This window comes from Ctenocephalides felis, unplaced genomic scaffold (genome assembly GCF_003426905.1).
Source record: "Ctenocephalides felis isolate EL2017-DRISC unplaced genomic scaffold, ASM342690v1 CF-g0.4_SCAFFOLD_00845, whole genome shotgun sequence".
Lineage (NCBI taxonomy): Eukaryota > Metazoa > Arthropoda > Insecta > Siphonaptera > Pulicidae > Ctenocephalides > Ctenocephalides felis.
In genome coordinates, this window is record NW_020536999.1 from 27,823,016 (window position 1) to 27,845,962 (window position 22,947).

The 22,947-nt window shown below is 28.4% G+C and overlaps 2 protein-coding genes across 2 annotated transcripts in view; both read left to right on the forward strand.

Annotated features, from left to right (window-relative positions):
* The first annotated feature begins 2,273 nt into the window (after positions 1-2,273).
* Positions 2,274-21,244, forward strand: LOC113381502 (protein S-acyltransferase 24-like). The gene is made up of 9 exons (XM_026620387.1): positions 2,274-2,410; positions 2,469-2,743; positions 2,926-3,057; positions 3,754-3,974; positions 4,039-4,194; positions 4,258-4,508; positions 4,589-4,829; positions 5,208-5,479; positions 21,114-21,244. The coding sequence occupies exons 1-8, from the start codon at positions 2,274-2,276 to the stop codon at positions 5,403-5,405; spliced, it is 1,611 nt and encodes a 536-aa protein (XP_026476172.1). The 3' UTR covers positions 5,406-5,479; positions 21,114-21,244.
* LOC113371351 (dendritic arbor reduction protein 1-like) overlaps positions 21,128-22,947 on the forward strand; it is a 326,627-nt gene continuing 324,807 nt past the window's right edge. Inside the window, exon 1 of the mRNA XM_026611983.1 lies at positions 21,128-21,334. Coding sequence (XP_026467768.1) covers positions 21,146-21,334 — 189 coding nt within the window. The 5' untranslated portion in view covers positions 21,128-21,145. The remainder of the gene's footprint in view (positions 21,335-22,947) is intronic.

Here is a 22,947-nt window from a genome sequence, read left to right on the forward strand (position 1 = left end):
TTTTTTCAAACTTCTCTCCAAATTTTGATTATGCATCCATATTTATATGTGTATCTATATATACATAATGGTATGTATTTTAGAATGTTTATTTCAAACATTACATTATGTTTGAGCTTTATTAATATTGTGATTCACATATTATTATTATTATTTAATATGAAAGCAAAAGTTTTTAAGTTTGATATAGAAATTTTGCTTAAATAAAATTATGACGATAGAAATATTTATTTCCGAACATTAGTGTTTCTATACTCCTTTAGCTTGAAGCAGCAATACGATATATAAAACATATATTTTTATAATTATTAGTTCCATATACAAAGTTCAAAGAAAGGATTTAATATTAGCATTATAATGAATTCAAAATCTTATTTTATATTGTATGTATTGACAAATTTTGTTTTCGATTGAATGATTTTTAATTTGAAAAAAATATTACTTATACTTACATTTTTTTAAGTAAATAAACAATGTTTTTTTCTTGATGAAATAAGATTGATTTGTGAATGAGAAATTTTGACAACGCTAGTTTAATGTATTTTTACTTCCAAGTGAAAGTTGTGTGCATATTGCCTCATAGATATAATGTGTAGCTATTTATAAAATATAGGTATAATTTTTTAATATAAGACTCAAACTTTTTTTAAGTATATATATAATATACATTTGTAAAATGTGTTCATTAAAATATCTAATATACAAGAAAGTTTTTTTTATCTTTTACATATGACCAGTACAATTATGTGGGGTGATAGATACTTGTTTATTTAAACATTTTTTACAACAATCATCAAGATCAAAATACATTATTTTACATACATTCATTAAGATCAGAATTACTATGCTGTAAATTAAAAGCTAAAATATTATGTTGTTCATATCAAATTATGTCATTTCTGAATCTTCTAGCTGTGAGAGTTGATATCGGGCATATATTAGAACTGCGACGAATATTAAATATACTGCTAAAAGTGTAAATAAATAGCATAGCAAACAGTACTTAAGGAAACGGGGCATTTCCAAATCAATCCTAAAAAAAAAAACAAATTTGATGTGTTATTATTACAAATAAATATTGTATATTAGTCTTTGTACATTATTTATTATAACAATTATCATAATATTATGTTTAATATTATTCATATAATTATTATTATTATAATTATAATATAATAATTATAATTATAGTTTCAATGTAGTGAATACAACTACAGTTGTATATTTTTTATACTTTTGTAGTGAAGGAACAATTTTTTCTTAAAATGAATCTGCTTTTCCTAATCAATCAAAATCATTTCATTACATTAAAAAAAATATTCAAAATAAAATAATGTAATTAGTACCCGTATATCTAGGAAGCATTCTTGAACTTCATATTTTAGTCCTCAAATAAATTTATATAGTTTTAAATGCATTTTATGAATTGAAATTAGTAAAATAAAAAAGCATATATGACAGTCATAAAAAATTTTAATGTAAAACAAAATCTTTTGCTTAAATAGTAGTCTGTGATGTATATACGGCGAGTATAATATTGTTCTTTCATAAGTATAAGTTTTTTCATAATCTTATATATATCTTCATTGAAAATTTGTATTTTTGAAAAGTTGCGGCAGAACCCTAGAGTTCTCATATTTTATCGTATAAAATTTATATTTGGGTTTTTATATTTATGCTATATAATTTCATTTGTTTATTCGCGTCTGCGCAATATTATTGATTTTTGCTTTATTTAGCACGTGTACAGAATATTGCAGCAAAGAAAATATTGTATGCATTTAAAAACTTCAGATTTCTCTTATTTTATAAGGCTATATTAATATTATTAATAAATCAATGAGTAGTTAAAAAAACTTCTGATAAAAGTGTTACAACTACGAACTAATTGTGCGCTCAAAATTCTGTGAACTTCTGAATTGATTAACTGAAAATACCAATAAAAATACAATCACAAACTTTAAATTTTAAAATCACACAAACTGGGATTAGTGAACCTACTAAAACATAATTTGCTTTATCTAGGTAAGCAGTATATTAATAAATTTTTATTTAAAATGTAAACATAAACATTAACTCATTTTAAGATTATAATACTCATATCAGCGGTTGTTTATGGTATACAAATTTAATAGGTGGCGGAGTCCTCCGTTCATCTAATATTAATTATTAGCAGCAAGTTTTATTCAGACGCAAAGACGTTGTGCAGCAAGGTCCACCCAAGCCCGGGCGCCGCGCGGAGCGTCTGGGCTCTGCCCTGGCACGGCCATAGTATGGCAGAACAGCACGAAAATGAAAATGAAAACAATAACGACAACGATAGCTCGGAAAATTTAATATCATGTTCAGAAAGCACCGAAATGTTGATACAGGAAAGTGCAAGAGATCTTTTCGATATCGTAAAATCTGGGTACGTAATTAATAACATCTAAAAATGTCTAATCATTAAATGTTCGCTTCCATTACAGAGATTTACCGGGCTTGGAAAATCTTCTAGAGCGATTAGATCCTGATGTTTTATCTGCCAGAGACATGCATGGTTATACTGCAGCGCACTGGGCAGCCCTGGACGGGCACGTGAGTCTGGTTCGGTGTCTAGTCCGACACAGTGCACCTGTCGATCTTTCTTGCTTGGGAACCCAAGGACCCAGACCTATTCATTGGGCTTGCAGAAAGGGTCATGTGGCAGTAGCGCAGGTTTTACTGCAAGCGGGAGTTAGTGTAAATGCGGCGGATTTTAAAGGTAAATGGTTAAACTTGATCCTACCTATATCACATAATATTTTTGGAAATTCTATGTTTTTGATTTACAATTACTTGTTGATCTATAATATGCTTGTTAATTTTTGTATAAAAACGAGAGCCTATTCGTCAGTGCCACTGCTGTGAAAAATAATTATAAATTTATGTTTATTATATTTTAAGGTTTGACCCCTTTAATGACTGCTTGCATGTATGGCAGAACTGCGACGGCAGCTTTTTTATTGGGAATGGGAGCCCTAAATCATTTAACAGATATAAACGGTGATACAGCTCTTCATTGGGCTGCTTACAAAGGTATACTATTTTTTCTTATCTACTGCTTTTAAGGGGGTCTTCCTATGTGATGGCCTGTTTTTTAGGGATATTTTAGGATTTTAGGGATATTTAGAGCTTCAAGTTTTTTATCATTTATTAACACATATTTGGACAGTATAAATATAAAATTTCAGCTAAAAATATTAGTCAAACTAGAGTTACAGCGCTCTGAACACCCCCGCCTCGAAAAAAAGAGCTCCCACTTCCTCCACGATTTCGGCTGATCGGCTTATCTGAAAAAAAAAAAATAAACGGCGTTTTAATTTGTAGGCATAAAAGCACGGAATGACCTATAATTAAATGAATATAAAAAATTGGATTTTTGATAGACATTTGAAATAAAAGTTGCAAATTAGGCGTTTTTTTTTGTTTTTTGCTATTTTGCATTTCAAGTAATTCGGTCCAGCCGTTTCTGAGATACAATGGAGGAAAGTTTGAAAAACACAGTTTTGAGAAAAACGCGTTTAAAGTTTCAACTGCCAACTCAGCGCTCCGAACCGCTCTTTCTTTTACCTGCTGTATCTTTAAAACGTCTTCGAATTTTCTAAAATCGCTTTACTACCGTATTCTAGATATGTTAAGGGAGCAATTTATGAAAAAAAATCGATTTTTTCAACCCATCACATAAGAAGACCCCCTTAATATTTTACACATTTTATTCATATATTTTTTTAGGACATGCTGATCTCATTAGATTACTCATATATTCCGGCGTAGAGTTGCAAAAAACGGATAATTTTGGTTCTACACCGTTGCACTTGGCTTGTTTATCAGGTAATTTGACCTGTGCCAGGCTTCTGTGTGAGAAAAATCAAACAAATTTGGAACCCAGAGATAAAAATGGAAAGACCCCTTTGATGTTGGCGCAAGGGCATAGGCATCACGACATCGTACAGGTGACAAAGTATTTTACTTAATCATTTTACTATTTAATACCTAATTAATATTATTTTTTTGTAGATGTTGCGGACTGAACTGAAACGTAAATCTCGATGGATTCCACCGATTTCAGAAATTTGGGGTCTTATATTTGGAGGCGCTGGTGATTCTAAGGGACCTTTGCTTTTATTTATGGGATCCGTATTATTATGGGGATATCCAATGTATATAATCAGAGTGAGTTGAAAACACAATAAAAATTCTGATTCTATAAATTGTTATAAAATTATTGTCTTCCAGTGTATACCAATTACATGGAATATTCTACGTCGTTCGCATTATTGTTTTATATATTGGAACATTGTGATGTGGCTGAGTTGGATTATAGCTAATAGAAGAGATCCCGGATATATAGCAATGAATTCCGAAACATATTATCGAGCTATAAAACAAATTCCATATTATGATAAATGCAAAAAGAGGCATTTAGTATTATCAAGACTTTGTCATAGCTGTAGGTGTCTCCGACCTCTTAGAGCAAAACATTGCAGGTAATAATCATATATTTTGATTAAGATAATTAAATATACCATTTAATGGTGGTAATAATTAGTAATATTCTTGCATTTAGGATTTGTAATCGCTGTGTTTCATTTTTTGACCATCACTGCCCATTTATCTACAATTGTGTCGGTTTGCGCAATAGAACATGGTTCTTTCTATTTGTGATGAGTATCGCCATCAATTGTTCGTTTACGATTTATTTTGCATGTTATTGCGTAATGATTGAAGGATTTGGTTTATTATACGTTTTGGGTCTTATAGAAGCAGTTGTATTCTGTGCTCTGGGATGGATATTGACGTGCACTTCGGTAAGTGAATTAACTTATTTTTATTTTTATTTTAATTTATAAGTGCTTTTATTGGTTGTTTCATAATTTTTATATATTTATTTAATACAAATGTATGTAAATTAGGCTTAGTTATTTGGATTTCTGCCCTAAAACTAAAATATTATTTTTATAATTAAATAATATATTTAATTTTCTAACAATTTAAGTGTATCATATTCAATCATGGTTTATATGAAATGAATTTTATTTGAACAATAAATTGGTTTCTATTCATTTTTTGGATATTATCAATTATACATTAAATCGAATCCCAACCGGATTATATAAGTAAATCATATTAATTTATAAATATTTAATTATTAAGTGAATTATTTTATGATATTGTGTTTTTTCTAGATTCTCCACGCTTGCATGAATTTGACGACAAATGAAATGTTTAATTACAAGCGTTATCCTTATTTGCGAGACAAACGTGGTCGATATCAAAATCCTTTTTCAAGAGGTCCTTTCTTGAATTTGATCGAATTTTTTGTAACCCTTCCCGGTGAAACACTTGCAGAAGATCAGGAATTGCTGGTGGATGAGTCGATCTGAGGAACAGCCGGAAAATCCGGGAAAAATAGGAAAGAACTTTATTTAAAGGCTTCTAAAAGAAAACGATTAGAAAGGTAATAGATATTTAATTAGGCTTGGAGATATATCGGTGGTGGGTATTATTGAAATATGAATTATTTTTTATAAAAGATATAAGTGTGGCGATATTCACATTACCGGTGATCGATTCTAGTTCGGATTTTTTGTTTGATATTTACTTATAATCTAAACTTTGAGGTTTGATTTTTTTTAGAATTCATGCTTTTGCTACGATTTTGATTAGTCTTAATTTGTTATCGAATAGTGTGGAGGCAATCGTTTACAACATGTATTTTAGTAACATTCAATATATTGTTTAACATACTTTAGAATATCATTGTTCCATAGTCAATTATTAATGGAAACATAAATACTTTGTTGATTTACCGAAAATATTCAATTTTACGAAATATGCTAATTGACAATCTGTATATTCCGCTCGATTGTAAAATATTTTAATAACTAGAATAAACTTGAATTATTTGGTCTTCATAGTTGAGATACCAGCCTTTGTTAAATTTTGAATTAATTAATAGTCTAATTTTAATTAAAAGCACAAACAATTTATTATGAACATGTTAACTTTATTTGTTATATATCTAAATTTTATAAATTATCTCTATAAATGTGTATTGTTATAACGCTTGTACATATCGTAAATAAATTTTGGCTATAATTTCTTCTTTTCCTTATATTTCACAAAAAAGTAAAATATATTCATCAAATCACTTTCACCTAAAGATTTGGAATTTGAATAAGATTTGCAATAATTTATCGGAAATTTAACTAACGAAAACTTAAAATGGACTTAAGGAGGAATATTCCTTTTCTTAAAATCTGCGACATTTTCTTATGAATTCTATTCTTTTTTTCGGGACGTAGTAACATATGAATTTTAGGCTAGAGCATTCTAATGAATTGTTACTTGAATTTGGAAAGAATTAATTTTACAACGATATTTTTGTAAAAGACATCATGCTTCTTCCTTGGGGCTATAAATTGGGGATTAGTAGAAAAGAGTCGGGAGCTGCTCCTTACTAATTTTTTGTTTTTACTGCAATATAAATATCCATTATCACTAAAACTATATTATTCTATTTTGAAAAGTTTACTACCACTTTTCTTACCGATGGAAATTGATTTTTCATTACGAATGTCAGCACATCATGTTGATTTGTTTCAAGGTGCGGTTTTCCGACTTCACGAAAAGCGGAAATGACTGGAAACTTTTATTACATTTCCAGCAAAAGTAGTAATACATTGTCATATCAATTAGTGAAATTAGATGATTAGCGTCGTGAAGTATGAAATATAACTTATTTTCACAAAATAAGGTGAAGCTTAAAATTATGAAATTGTTTTTAATTGGCCATAGTAGCTGCTAATATGTATTATGAATGATATAATTTATTTAGAAATAAATACCTCTTTGAATTCTTTTTTCAAATAATCGTGTCTGTTTATGATTTCCTCCCAAAGATTATTTTAGCTATTCAAATCACATAAAATTTAATTCCGTTTTCGCTTCCGGAAAATGTTTACGGTCAGTGCAATTACAGAATGTTATATCTGAATTAATTGCATGTTTTGCAGAACTAAAATTGTTCCGATTTGTTCCATAATCTTCTCTACACTAACTATTACACTTACTTTTACCACTGTATTGAAAAAAAATGCGTTAAAATTGCACGATTTTTCAAAACATTTACTGTAATTATTTAAAATATAGTAATTGTGTATAAATTTAATGAAGAAACATATTAAATAGTATATATGAAAATAAGTAAAATTTTGATTTTTTGAAGGATTTTTGCATCCAGAATCTTTCATTTATTTAACTTAAAGAATTTTCAATAATATATATTATAAAAAAAGGATAACATATTTTTATGGTGACACCACAAATATTATTGTCTCGTTTTATTATATTTTTCTGTTTTTAATATATATATAGTTATTTTTTCATAAATAAAAGAAGCATTTACATATTAACATTACTAATATAAAAATCATTGTTGTTCAGTTATAAGCATTTGTTATAAATTTAAAAACAAATTCTTATTTTTTTCATAAATATCAGCTGAGGATGTTTTAAGCAAAATTATTTAGGAAAATAACTAATTTCGGATAAAATAAAACGTTAACTTCGTTTTTAAATGTTAATACTAATCATATAAAAGTTGTTCTGATATTCAGATATAAATATTTGTTATTAAGTTGTAAATTCATGGCTTTTTCATAAATATCCAACGATGTTTTAAGCAAGATTATTTAGGGAAAAAACTAAGTAATGATTTCAGTGTTAACAGTAATAATGTATATGAACTTATATGAACATTATAAACTATGTGAACAGTATATAAACAACACAAAAACACAATGTTGTTTAGTTATAAATATTTGTCATAAAAATCATCAGAAAAAGCATTCATTTCATACAACTAATTAATAGAGCTAATGATAAAAAGCTATTCGCTATCTTAAGTTTTGGTATCAAGTTTTTAAACTAGTAAGTTTTTTTTTTAAATAAGATCGTTAATTTTTCATTAATATCACTCCACAAAACTTTAATCTCTTATTTGCTTATACCACTATTTATTTATACTTCTCTTAGTAAATGTGAGGAGAAGTAATCTTGCAAATTCAGTAAAAAGCAGCTAATGACATTAAGGCGCTCGATCTATCCGTCTAATGAATGTGCAATTACCAGGCAGCATGCACTAATTATGTCATTTCGTGCAGTAATACCTTGAAAGGAAAATATATACTGATTCTGTGCGGTAGATATATAATTGATACGTTTCGAATATATGTAATACCATATCTGATTCACATAGGAAACATTAACTGAACATCAGATGTGGAAACTACAATTTCCACATCTGATCGAGGCTTCGGAGAAGATGGAATTTTCTTTTGAAATTGTAACTGCAGATTAAAAAAAAGATTTAATTTTTAGATATTGCGAATATAAACTAAAATATATATTTAAATATATATATATATATATATATATATATATATATATATATAACATTGAACATAGCATACAAAAAAATTCATTATCGACAGGGCGTCTATTACTCACGTGAGGTTTTTAGGGGGAGGGAGGGGTTTGACAAAAAATCAAAAAATATCACGTGGAGGAGGAAGGTTTATGGTAAGATATCACGTGTATTTATTTTTACCAGATTTTTTTTTAAATACAAACGTTTTCAACAAAAATAAAAAAATAACAATTTTTTCTCGGAACTATAAGTACACGTGATGTTTGATGGGGGAGGGGGGTAATTTTGAATATCACCACGTATCACCAAGGAAGAGGAGGGGGTCCAAAAATCCTTAAAAAGTCGATCACTTGATTAATGGACGCCTCCTATATAAATTTGCTAGACTTCAATGATTTAAGAACGGATTCAGTCAAGTCAATGTCCAGAATATTTTTTTAATATTCATACATATTATATAAAAATAAAATTAGACATGAGGGAGTATTTTCATTAAAGCAATTTTGCATAAACTTACCGATATTTGTAAATAATTGACTTAATTATAAGAATTAAGATTAAGGAACTTAAAATTACGAAATGATCAGCACTATGTCCAAATGAAACCTTTCGAGCAATTTTTGAATTTTCAGAATCGGTTCTGGATTTTTGGCGATATTGTTAAAAAAATGTTACACTTTTATTAGTTAGAAACTTATCAAAATGAGTTCTTGTTGAGTTTGATCAAATTTTTGAAATCACTTCAGCTGTTTTTAGGAAAACGCCGGCGAAAAGACAAATTTTGTCTTACATACACATCACTCACCTTATACATACACACATATACTCACTCGTTTTTCAAATCTGGATCTCAAACGAGCCAGTTAAAAATTAAAATTAGCAAATTGGATTTTCCGGCGAAAACATGAAAATTCTCTTTCGGGAAGTTAATAATTACTATAATTCATCTAATACGTGCATAAACTCGTAATAACTTTACAAATAATTGTGTATTTTTATTTTATAATTTAATTATATTTATTTCTGTTATTAATTACAATCTGTCTTCACACATTAAAAAAAGGCATTAAGTAACTTGGAGTATATATGAATATTTAACACCTTTTCTAAAAGGTTACTCTATAGCAAGTCGTTTTAACTTTGATAAAAAAAAAATTAAATTGAATTGCTGTCATATGAATTATAACTTATAATATGTTGTCTCAAATGAGATATTAAGTTTAGATTGAGATAAAATTCTATTACGCAACATGTAGATTTGATATTTCAGATCATCTTGAGATCTTAATAAAAATATCCACGCAAAACGGTTCCTCCGTTCATGAATGTTTTGTTTCGCGGAAGTAAATAAAAATATTTATTTTACTACGTGTTCATTATAAGTTGCACATCTTTTGTGGCTACACACTCCTTCTTAAGAAATTTCACGATTTCTGATTTTGAAATGAATCATACGTAATTTTTGCGTTAGACCACGTACAACTTTTGTTGATGTATGTTTTTGGCCCAATTACACATTTAACAATGTCGTTATTCTGCGTAGAATGCCTTATCGCGATTGCATATTCAAGAGAATAAAAAAAATGTTTTTACGAATAAGATCACGAAAACATATTTACTTTGCTTGATTTATTATGTATATTTATTTATTTTCTAATTCATTATAAACTGTCCCATAAGAAAATGCTCATAAGAAAGAAAACTTTAGAGACTTTTTACTATTACTATTTGGCAAGACTTTTATTGGGCAAAACTAGTATGAACTCTATCATATTAAAAATATCGTGCGTTTTGTAGCAAAATACATTTGACAAGAGTATTTTTATAATTTATTCAACATAGATTGCTTTAATTTTGAATCTACAGTACTAATTCAAATTAAACCCTCACTGAAAATCAAATCGTACATTCACTAAAACTTATAATTGAAATAAGTTTGAGCTAAAAATTATAAACTATAACGTGAGAGCCGATTTTTGATCTTTTGTCGACGATTTCTCAGAAACAGCTGGATCGATTTCAAAATTTAAAAGCGATTCGATATAATTTGATGAGGATTAGCGTTTGTCTGATCCCTGCGACGATCGGCAAAGCCGTTTCTTTGTAAGTGTACAATTTCACGTCCATATTTGAGCCAACACTCTTGAAGACATTTTAAAAATCTAAAAACTGTTCGAATGATATTGGTTGAAATCACGTTGATTTACGTTGATTTTGCTGATTTTAATTTTTATTGACGTTTCATGTTATTCTGAATATTTTGAGATCCAAATTGTAAAAAACCTTGTTAAGCGCATGTGTATATGGTATTAGGTGTGTGATGTGTATGTGGACGAAAATTTGACTTTTAGCCAACGCTTTTCCAAAAACGGCTGCAGTGATTTCAAAAATTTGATCAAACTCATCAAGAATTCATTTTAGTGAGTTTCTATACAATTTGCATTTAAGTGGAATATTTTTTCAACAATTTCGCCAAAAATTCAGAACCGAAGAAAAAATTTTTTTTAACAATTTTGATGAAACTTTGTATGACGATAGATTTCATAGTATGAAATAACAATAAATTATTATAGGCCTACAATTATAAAAATTCACCAAAGTTTCGAATTGCGCCCCGTGGTTAAGCAATTCTAATCAGATTCTATGCCTTTCGTACAATTGAATGTTTTGTGTTTCGTAGGTACTACTAATTACTGTTGACTTCAATCAAATGTATTTTTGGAAATAAAAATGGATGAAATGGAATGTACTAAACAGATTAATTTAGTTTATACAATTACTATATGTATGTTTAAAAAGCATCATTTGGAAATAGCATTGATTATTTTTTAGTGGAAGCGGAAATTTTATTTTCGAAATGAACAGTTTTTACCTAAATAGCTGAATCTGAATTTTTATTGATTAAGTTGATGACGTATACCTATCGGAAAGTTAATGCAACTTGCCTTAAGGCAAAATGCTACTTAAAGTAAAATTTGATTTTTGGTTCATAATGTGCAATTCAATTTTTAATTGAATACATTTTTATTCCAAAAGTAAAAAACGAATTATTTTAATTTTCAAATAATCAATTATCAATTCCTTAAGTATTTTATTTCAATTCAAATTCATTTAGTAGATTTTGAATTCGACGGTAGGTAGCCGTATCGTATGTGTGGTATATTGAGTAAAGTGTTTGCTTTTGAAGTCTTTCAATACCAGTTTTGGAGTCTTAAGTACCGGGCTCGGGCTCCCGATATCATTGTTGGTTTTTTCGACAACCTCCCGTGATTTTATTGTCCGACGGTGTTCGAAGTATTTCTGTAATGCTCATTTTTTTTATTCATTGACATAAAAAATAATAATATATTTATATAGAATTATAGCCGCACGCAGGCATTTAAAGATTCATTCTTTGTCATTGTGATTTTCCAAACTGGAAGATTTAATAAAAGTCAATTTGTACATTGACAATTATAATAAATAGTATATATGTATAATATTCGAAAATTAGTAGTATTAATATAATAATTTGTAGAAATTGATTTGGCATGATAATCACAATATGGACAGTTTTTACCGATTGAACGATTTCAAAAATTTGAAAGCCATTCGATGCACTTCGATGAGGACTACTGTTTGTCAGTTTTGTGGGACGATTTGCCGAGTCGTTTCTTTATAACTAGCAGAAAAGTGAAAAAAAAATTCGTCCGCGTTTTAGCCCGCAGTTCTGAATCGATTTTGAAAATTCAAAAACCGTTCGAAAGATATTTGTTGGGAATCGTGCTGATTAGTTTTTGGTAGAGATCGGCCGGGCCGTTTTCTTGTGTTAAAGTGTTAACAAAAAAATTCGACTATTTTTTATTCAAATTATTTTTTTGACTGTAGATACTGTAGTCTTATAGATCATACTAAAATATTACGGCCCTACGACAACTCGTTTAACTTTAAAAATTCGTCAAAGTTTGCAATAATTGATGTCATTTTTTTGGCATTTGTCAAAATTGGATTTTTCATCGACGTTTGCTCAAAAAGCCTGAAATGATTTCAAAAATTTAAAAGCCATTTGATGTATCTCGATGAGGATTATCGTTTCTCAGTTTTGCGCGACGATCGGCCTAGCTGTTTCTTTGTAATCTGGAAAAAAGTGTTAAACTTTTCGTCCGCATAGCTATTACTACCGAATCGATGTTAAAAAGTCAAAAACTGTTCGAAAAATATTAGTTGTGAATGATACTGATTAGTTTTAGGTGATAATCTATCGAGCCGTTTTCTTGTAATTAAGTGTTGAAATAGAAATTTAAGCAGATTTTTATGGAACTTTTTTTGGCGATATATGTCGTGGTCTTATAGAACTCACTGAAATATTACGGACTTACGACAAGTGGTTTAATTTTTAAAATTCATTAAAGTTTGTGAAAAGAGGTAGTTTTTTTAACGTTTGTTAAAATTAAAATTGGATTTACTTGGTATAACAATAAGGTAATTGGTCATATTAACCCATTAAAGTCCTACGGAAACTGGTTCAATTATAAAATTGATTGATTTTTGAAAATTTGCTTTTAGAAAATACTCCGAATTAACGTATTCGTTCGTTTTCAATTAGGTGTAATAAATCCACTCGGAATACTTTTAATCACTCATAAATTAATTGATTTTTTATAGATTAAGTCGATTATTTACATGTATCTGAAAGTTCATGTAACTTGCCTCAAGACAAAATACCAATACCAACTAGTTTTGCTTCATTTTTATTTATGTGTCATTTAGCTTCATTACTCTGATTGTTTCAACTATTAATCCGATAATATTAAATAATTAATCATATCTATATCAATTGCATAAACATCGTCACTAAGGCATCATTTTATTTAAAACTCTAAAGCTTCATCTAACCACAAATTGATGGTTCTCATTCATTACATGTAACAGTCGTGTACAAAACGTATCGTTTTTAATTTAAATCATTAACTAAAAAGTAGAACTGAAATGTGTAATCGCTATTGGCCTGGCATCCGTCCAATAAGAGCTTCTGCCAGGTATGTTATATTCCATATATAATAAAATGATAATAAGTGAGTGACAAGGCAAAATAAAATAACGCAGGTGAGAGAGAAGACAACGCTCAGGTACCAGGACGAGTGTGTGTGTCGGCAGGGGTTGCAAACTAACTGAAATTGATATTAAAAAATCACATTATTTTATATTAGTTAAAACCAATTGTAAGTAAAATGTTTATTGTATAAGTATATTTTCCTAATTTGAAACTTTATCTTTCTAATTTTTATTAATTTTGAAAATATTTAAACTAGCCATCGATTAAGGAAATATTGTTTAGGTGTTCAAATACCGTTCTTTAATTTGTAAATAAACTTCTCATCGATATTCGAAACTTTGACAACGGAAAATTCCTTGATAATTTAATTGAACTTTGCAAAGAATTTTCCATTTACAATATTCGTCAATGTACGTCAAAAAGTTATCTTTGCAGTTCGATCTAACGTTTCACACTTAAAAATTAACTTCGAAAAGACACAAACGTTAAAATATTAACTTTGGTTAGATTTCACGACTGTGTACAAAAACCTGAACATACATAGAAATTACCAGTAAAATGCAAAATTTTTTTTGCTGGTACCAATAAAATAATATTCATTTACCAAAGCATTGACCGATTTAAAAATTTAAAATAAAAATCTAAAAATTCTTAAAAACTCGCTCACGTGATTAATAGACCGTCTGTGCTGTCATCAAAATATTTTGGTTAAGAATTAAAATCAACTAAACTTCTACACCAACCAGAGGGCAGTTCTATCTACCATATCGAAATATCGATACAACTTCAATAGGGTTTGTATACAAACTGAAGTTCTTATCTTTACTATGCATGTTACTATTGCCTAGGGTCTATGTATAGTTGACGTTAAGACAAATTTTGAGCTCTCGAATTCATTCGGTGCCTGCATTTGGTAGGCTCAACAGAGGCGTTCTGACCCGGGGGCGCCAAAGCAACCCCGGGTCATAATCGTCGTATGTTCGAGATGCCGAAATGATCAGGACAGTTTGTGATGGTGAAATTTTATTTGGCTTGTGCTTGGATAATAGAGTTGGATGTTGAATGTTGGATTCTTCATAACAGAGTGTGTTAAGTGAGTATTGCATTTTTTTTTGTCAAGATCAACCAATACGGTCAAGCCTCTAGGATTGCAATTTTCAGAGCCATCGATATGGTGTTCGTTTAACACTTAATAAGTGCATTATAAATGACCTTTTAATAACTAGATATTGGTGTAAAAGTTTTAAACATAAGTTTTATTAGCAATTATTTTAAATTTTACAATATGTTTGTATAAACATGCCAAGTTATATAGTAGATGTGTTCGACATCGGTTTTTGCTATTTCAGAGTTACTTTACAAAACATAAGTCATTTTTAAGATATGTTCGATTTTTTTTGTTGGGAATTAGTATTTTAATTCAGCTTTTATTACATTTTTATACGAACTTGTAAATTTAATAATAATTTACAATTTGTCTTTGAAATTTAATAGTTTCCATATAACACAGTTTCCATAATACATGGGGCATGGCGCGTACTCACTGGCGTCATTGGAGGCTTAACTGTAGTTATTATTATATAACATTCAGATAACATTTAATTTATTATGATAGTTAATAAACGAATTTATTATGATAGCTAATAAACGAAATACATTACGGTAAAACCTATTTTTGGGCGGTTTTATCTTTAGTTTCGTAACACAGTAGTATTGTCGCTCAACATACACTTCGTATGCAGATTTTTTACAATTTATTTAATTTTTAACTTCCCGTAGGGTAGTTATAGTAATGGGACAAAAATCGAAAATAAAAATTTTCGCATATGTTCACGTTTTGAAGTTTTCTGCACATTTTGGCATACCTTAGAAAAAATGGATGTGTGTGTGTGTGATTTGTATGTCCGCATTTTTTCGTACACGTTTTCGGGCGAACGGATCAACCGATTTGAATGGTTCAAAAAACATTCGATTCTTATTGACAGAGAGGTGTGCTGATTCGGCAAAGGCAGGTCCAGCCGTTACGATGTTGATTCTCAGTTATTTAAAAATACAATCGAATATGTCATTTTCAAGTTTCCTACACCTGTCTTTGTACATATTCATAAATATGAATCATATACATATATATATATATATACAATGGGACAGGCAAAACGATGTTGTTGAGACAGAAAAAGATAGACGTAGCCCGAGTTCGCTTGAATGATAATTTATTTCTTGCTTGAATGAATTCATTGTTACAAACAATGGCTAATGTAATTACTGGTTGTACAATGCTTGTGTGTGTAGGCACACGTTTACAAATTATTACAGATTTATTCACCTACCGTCGATATATCATACGTGAAATATATTGGGATGAATATAAAGGGCGAAATAAACTAGGTGAGCAACATATTTTGAGACAGAATTAAATAATTTGCAATCACTTAAAAAATACTAGACATGCTGCGGAGTAGTCATAGATTTTTAGTTTTTTCTGATAATGATATTTATGATTTTTTTTTGGACTAAAAGCCCCAAATTTATTAAGTTTTTTATTTCATAAATATTTTTTTACTATTTAAATATTTCATAAATATTTTTTCTGTGATATAGAATATCCTATTCTTCAAAAAACTTCTAAAAGTCTAAAGAAAGTATTGAAACTGAGTTTTAAATACGCTTAATTTAATTTACTGAAATATAGTAGTAATCAAATTTAGTCGTCAGTAATAGTTTTTTTTGACAATTAAAACATAGTAAATATTGTAGTTAAAACTAGTAATTATAGGGCGATGCATTCACTTATATTTACTATAATTCATACATCTGCACCAGATAACTTTTCTGGTATGAGAGATAATAGGAATCTTGTAACAAATATATTTTTTTAATTTTTTAATTTTTTTATAATAATCTTACGTTGAGATTATTTACTTATATACATACATACATTGTGAGTATTTACTTATATACATACATACGTACATATAATACCTATTTACTTATATACCTATCATACAAATATGTTCATCTTGCTAAAAGAAAAAACAAAACAATAATAAAATAATATAAGAATGAACTTAATGTTGGTTAATTTTAATACTTAGTAAATGTTTATTTCAAAACATTTTAATTTTAATACATAGTGGAACATTATATATCCACGAAACGTATAAATATTTTTAAAAAATAGAATATTTTTTTAATAAAATGATGCCTTTACTTCAGTAAAAACAAATTAAATATAATAGTTAGCTATCCAGATGAACTTAAACTTTTCAAACGGGATTACATACGTACATACACATTAAATTATTATATTGTAATGTGATTTTTATAATTTTTCTCAACATTATCAAATCCTAAACATTTTCAGTTGGAAAGTATATTTCTTTTTTTATCATATAAATATTTTGAATTTATCCTCAAGAGGCAAAGCCAATCATTCATTTGACAAAAAATATCATAGAACCACCTTTTGGAACATGAGAAACCACGAATATTAGTCAAACTTTCTGGTTAATAATAATTTTTCCAGGTATTTCTTTTTATCACACTCAGTCAAGATTCAATATCTGCAAAGTCATATTTTAACAATACCGAATATCAAATTTTGAATGTGATTGCAGGACCTCACACATCAAAAATGTCAGTGACAAATGACGAAAATCGGAATCACAATGCGCGTATTATCCTGACATAAGAGGATAAATTTCAAAATAAATAAACACCCATACAATATTAATAGGTTGTTTAAAAGATTGGGATTTGATTTGGTGTGATGTATTATTGGTTTGATGGAAGGGAACTAAATTAAATGATACAATCGATGGTCTATATGAATTTGGACACATACACAGATTTATCTTATATATAAAAATGGAGCTCTCTTTCAAATGTCCGAATAAAACTCGAAAACGGCTGAATCGATTTGGCCAGTCTTACTCTTGAAAAATTCGTGCCAATCCAGAGAAAGTCTAAAAGGTGAGAAATTATTACAAATCCGCGTATAAACTTTACATTTTCAATTTGAAAATTTTTGTAGAAGCGTAATTTAATTAAAACAATGGACGGTGGCAATTTCGTGAAATGTCAAACGCTTTTGACAGATGATGTTCAATTACGTTTAATAGGATGTTTTACTCGAATATTATTTATTTATGATAAATTTGTAGTAAGTAGTTTTGTTTGTAGTTTTATTTATATACAAAAACGTTAGTAAACGGGCCGCAAGTGTTACTAGAGACTCAAAATATAAACTTTTTTGATATGTTAATATGAAAATGCACTTTTTGGCATATTTTTCTCAAAACACGGTGCTCTGAAAGATCTCATTTGTATAATTATATACTATTGGTATTTATAAAACATTTTCTAGATTATATTATTTTTTATTTATCTAATTTAAATTCAGAACCTAAATTTGGTATCGATCAAATGGACATTTTGTCGAATAACATTTTTCCAATTATAATTTCCCAGAATTTATCGCAGAATAGATATTAATATATGAAGGTCCGGGATTAAAAAGATTCACCACCGATGTGCCAAAAATCAGTAAAGTTAAGCATTGTTTAACAACAATATTTGAAAGTATAGGAAAAAAGATGTATAGCCAGCTACAAACTTGATTTAAAGACTTTGCTATAGGGAGATAAACGGTAATCTTTGAAATAATATAAGTATTTTCTTCCATTGGTAGATTTTTAGCATTACTTAAAAATGTAATCATTTTGTAAAATCCTTTAAAATTAAAATAAGACTTCAAACCTGTTTGCCACCTGACCGTTTCAAGTTACCCCGCCTATAGGGTAAAAAGGTCTAGATAACAAATTTTTGAAAAACATAAAAAAGCACATTTCTACAGTGATAAAGTAGAAGGCAGTTTTACTGAACGTAGTCAGTTAATTGTTCGTTTGAAATTTATTTGTTGTGATATAATTGTTATGGTTTTCACAATACACTTTATATTTGCTCAAAGTCAAATTGGATCTTTGTGCCTCGCCCTGCTCTACATATATACTTTTTATTAAATTTACTTTAATTCATCGATTGTTACTTGAAACTTTTCAAAAAGCAGGACAAAAAAGAAATACTTAATTAATTTTTTATCTCTCCTCTGAAATTTGAAAATTTTGTATAAGTTCAGTAGTATTATTTACAATTATACACAAAATCCAGAATCCAAAAAGAATCTGAAAAAATCTTGAAACGTATTCAATAAGTCGAAAGACCGAAAAAGACTTCGATTAGATTATACCATTTTTTCTATAGAAAGTGTATAAAATTTCCAGTTTGATTGTGTTGACAAAATATAGACAAACTAATGGGATTTTTTGTTTTTATAATACCTCATTGTTTAGAGCATTGAAACAACACATCCTTATACACTTAAAGTACTAATATTTTTGATTCCCTAGGAATTGTTTAGAATATACCTTACTTAGCAAAACAACGTTTGCCAGGTCAGCTAGTATATATATATATAAATCTTTATGAAAATATATATATGTATATATTGATAAGTTATTTAGAATCGAAAATAACACCAAGTAAAAAAAACTAAAGTAGTTTTGAAATACTTTATTTATCCATACGTTTCGGTCATCATCGAGACCGTCATTCAGTGGAAAAACTAAAAGATTTTATATGATGTAGGAGAAAAATAATATAATGTTATAGAACTTGTATATATATACTTATAATTAAGAAATTAATTATACAAAAATACACTACACTATGATAAACCAAGCTATTAATAACTGAAACATTTAAACTAATTATTTTTTTTGACAATTTTTTGGTTACATTCTAGTCTGTACAGATTGACTAACGATTAAATACTGAATGAATTGTGTTTACAAATTTTGCGAAAGTGTAAAAAGACTGGCAAACATATGTTTTTAGTAAAATAATAAAATAATAAAGTGTTTTGAAAACGGTCAAAGATTATTTTATAGTCATTGCAAAGCGAATTGTTGTCCAATCTTTTATTTATGACCGTCTCGTTGTGTAAAGATATTAGGCATCCTTCGCTAAATCGTCTTTTAAATAAATTATTTTCAAAATGTAGGATCGTGGGATTGGAAAAATCAATGTTATGTTTGAGCTGATTAATGTGATCCGTTAATTGTGTTTTATTCTGGTTTTTTTTTTAGAGTTGTTTTTGTGTTGTGATGATAAAATTATTAACGTAATAATATTTGTTTTTTTTGCAATAATATTTTATTAATAAATATAATGCCTATTAGTATCATTAAATCAATCGTCCATTGTACCTAAATTTAGTCAAAAAAAAAACAAACGAACCAGCTAGGTATGCCCCGTGTTGTACCTGCCCATAACAATGTCCCTCTCCCTCTTGAGAAACAGGCCGACTCGGCGCGCGGGATCTCCTGGCCCCAGTAGCATACGTGCTTCGACCGAGCACGTTGGTTCCTATAACGTTTTGTGCGGAAATTATTTACGACAAATAATATTAAGAAAATAAATATAAAAAAAAATTATAATTTAAGTGGTAATTAGAACGTTGATTTATTAATGAATTTAATAAAATTTTATTAAAAAGTATTTAAAAATGTGATTTTGAGTTTTTTGATAAAAGTTCAAAAACTGTTGTCAGCACGTGGATGTACTACACAATGTTTGCTGAAAGTTGCATAACTTTTTAAGCGTGTATTTAAAGACATTTAAAAGGACTTTAGCAAAAAATTCGCTGGAAATTATTTATGCACAATTATATATAAATTATAAAGTTAAAGTGGAATCTCAATAACTTTGATATGCAAATGAGTTATCAAAGATTAGTTCAAATTAATGACTGTGTCATTAATTACCGATGCCCCGAGACTTCTATTTCTGGCAAATCACGATTATTTTTGTTGTGACGATTTTATAAATGTGTTATAACCTACAGTTAATTATTACAAATTGTTGCATCTACCTGTGGGATTTATTAACATTTGTATAAAAAATATAATTTAATGTGTAAACCTTCATTCGACTCCTTCATAAATCGATCTACAATACAATGTTTATATATGACACACACGTTGCCTATTGTATAACTTTTCAAAATTTATTATAATCCGGTTTTGGGCCAGCTTCAAGATTTGTCGAGATTTTTGATTATTTTGTGTGTTTTACATTAAATTTAATAATGTTACATAATTTTTGTTTATGTGCAACTAAAATTGTACTTTTGCGCAGAACAGTTGATTGTGAATTAATTTGATAAAAAATTGCATTAATTAATATATATTGTGCCTTAACCACAAGTGCTCTAATGAACAAAAACCAAATTTTCTGAAGATTTTGGATCGTTGTAGTTATTGAAGTACGTTGGAGTGAATGGATATTAATAGTTATGATGATATCAGTGCCTGTAATTAAGATTTGATTAAATAATTGTTTACAAATTTATACAAAACAGTAATTAAATCACCTATCGCCTTTGCAACAACCATTGGATTTAAAATGCATTTAAATTCCATTTTTTTCATCTATTAAAACCAAATAAAATATATGTCACTATACAATGTACAAGTGAAAAATGTGGATTTCAAACCCCATCGCAATTATCTAAAACCCCCAAAAGACAATTTTAATTAAGTGTTACTACGTCTATTATCAAATCAGCATTGATGATAGAACTATTGGAGTCCGGTCCCATGGACAGGGGCGGCTTAGCCCAGGGCCGAACAGGTGACCAAATAGTTCCGAACGAACCGCTCTGGGCCCTCGACTCGATCAATAATAGTCCGCCCCAAACGGCCCTGTATTCATATTGCTACAACCCGAACTATTGGCAAGGGCAGGCGACCAGTCCGACGGATAACTGCGCTCAATTGCAGATGCAGGTGAGGGGAACCGAATTATTTTTGTTTTTGTTTATTGATATATTTTTAATTACACATTTTGTTTAATTTATATAGATTAAACAGAATAATTTTGGCATACCTTTAAAAAAAATATTGTCTTCCGTTTTAGGGTTTATTTTATTACATCGTATGCATTTCATCAATTTTGGATGAAATATATTTTAAATAGTAGTGCATGGCATGGTGCCTTGAGACAAATTGCTGGAACTTTTCTTAATATTTTAATTTTTTTTCAGTTTTAGTTTTTTTTTTTTTAATTTTGAGAAAAACAGTTTTTTTCAAGAATTTTGAAAATTCTAGTTTATAACATTTTTGTCAATTTTGATATTTTTTGAAAATTTCAAATTTCAAATCACGTAAGCGCTGCGTCGCAGACTTACTTAAGCTGTTTGTGAACAAAATTTGTACTTATGATTAAAATCTTTATATATTACCTGATGATTTGAAGTGCACATATCTAATGCTTATTTTTGACTGCCAAATAGATTTTTTTATTGAATTAAAATTTTGTTTATTGTATCTCAAAAATCGCTGGACCGCCTTCCGAAAATTTAATCACTCCTTCGTTTCGTTATCACAATTGCAACGTTTTTTGAATTACTCAAATACGACGCTTCAAAAACTTAATTGCTATTATTTGCACTATTATTTACCCGTATCTTTGAAACGGGAGACTGGCCTTTGCCAAAATTAGCAAATCTCCCCATCATTACAAATCGAATACTTTTTGAATTCTTCCGAAAACGTCGACGAAAAATTTTATTCATACATCGACATATCTATTTTGTCTAATTATAAGGTATACCAAAATATTTAGAAACCTCTGAAACGTAAAGATGTGCATAAAAATCATTTTCGATTTTTTCAGATTATTATAACTTACCCTACAGAAAGTCATATTCTCAGACATTTTATTTAAACTATTGTTAATTTTTTTTTTTTTATTTTAGTTATTTTTTTATTTATTTTTTTTATTTATTTATTTATATATTATTTTCATATCTTAGTCAGGGTATCTGAAGAAAAGAAATCAATTTATTACATTTTACAAACTATGTGAAGTACTTTGCATGCATTTCACCAGAGTAAATAATAACCAAATTTTAAATTACCATAAAAGCAAGATATATTCTATTACGTTTTTTTTCAAACTATTTGATTATAGTTTGAAAAAACGTATTACTGTTTTATGGCGATTTTGAGTGACTACTTAAAATGCATTTTAATAATGTAAATCTTATATCAATTACTACATAAATTCTTAAATTTCGGTTGTCCTACCATGGAGGTTAATGGCTAAGGCTTCTATATGAAACGTTTAAGTACAACCAACAATTCTCATTTTTATTTTTTTCTATTTTCTTATTAATTATAATCTGTCTAAATAGAAAGACATTGAGTAATTAGTTTGACAAATAACATAGAATTTTAAAAGCAAAACCCAGTGGTTCACCTTTTATTAATGTACTAAATTATATCTTAATTAAATTTTGGTATAAAATTCTCATACTTATAGCGCATTTTTTGACTATTCGTATAAAATTAACACTTTAATTATTTATTCATTCAATATAAAATAGAGTAATTTTTTC

Coding starts and splice junctions, on each gene's coding strand:
- LOC113381502 (XM_026620387.1), top strand. CDS start 2,274: ATGGCAGAACAGCACGAAAATGAAAATGAAAACAATAACGACAACGAT. Junction 2,744..2,925: donor AAATGCGGCGGATTTTAAAG/GTAAATGGTTAA, acceptor TTATATTTTAAG/GTTTGACCCCTTTAATGACT. Junction 3,975..4,038: donor GGCATCACGACATCGTACAG/GTGACAAAGTAT, acceptor ATTTTTTTGTAG/ATGTTGCGGACTGAACTGAA.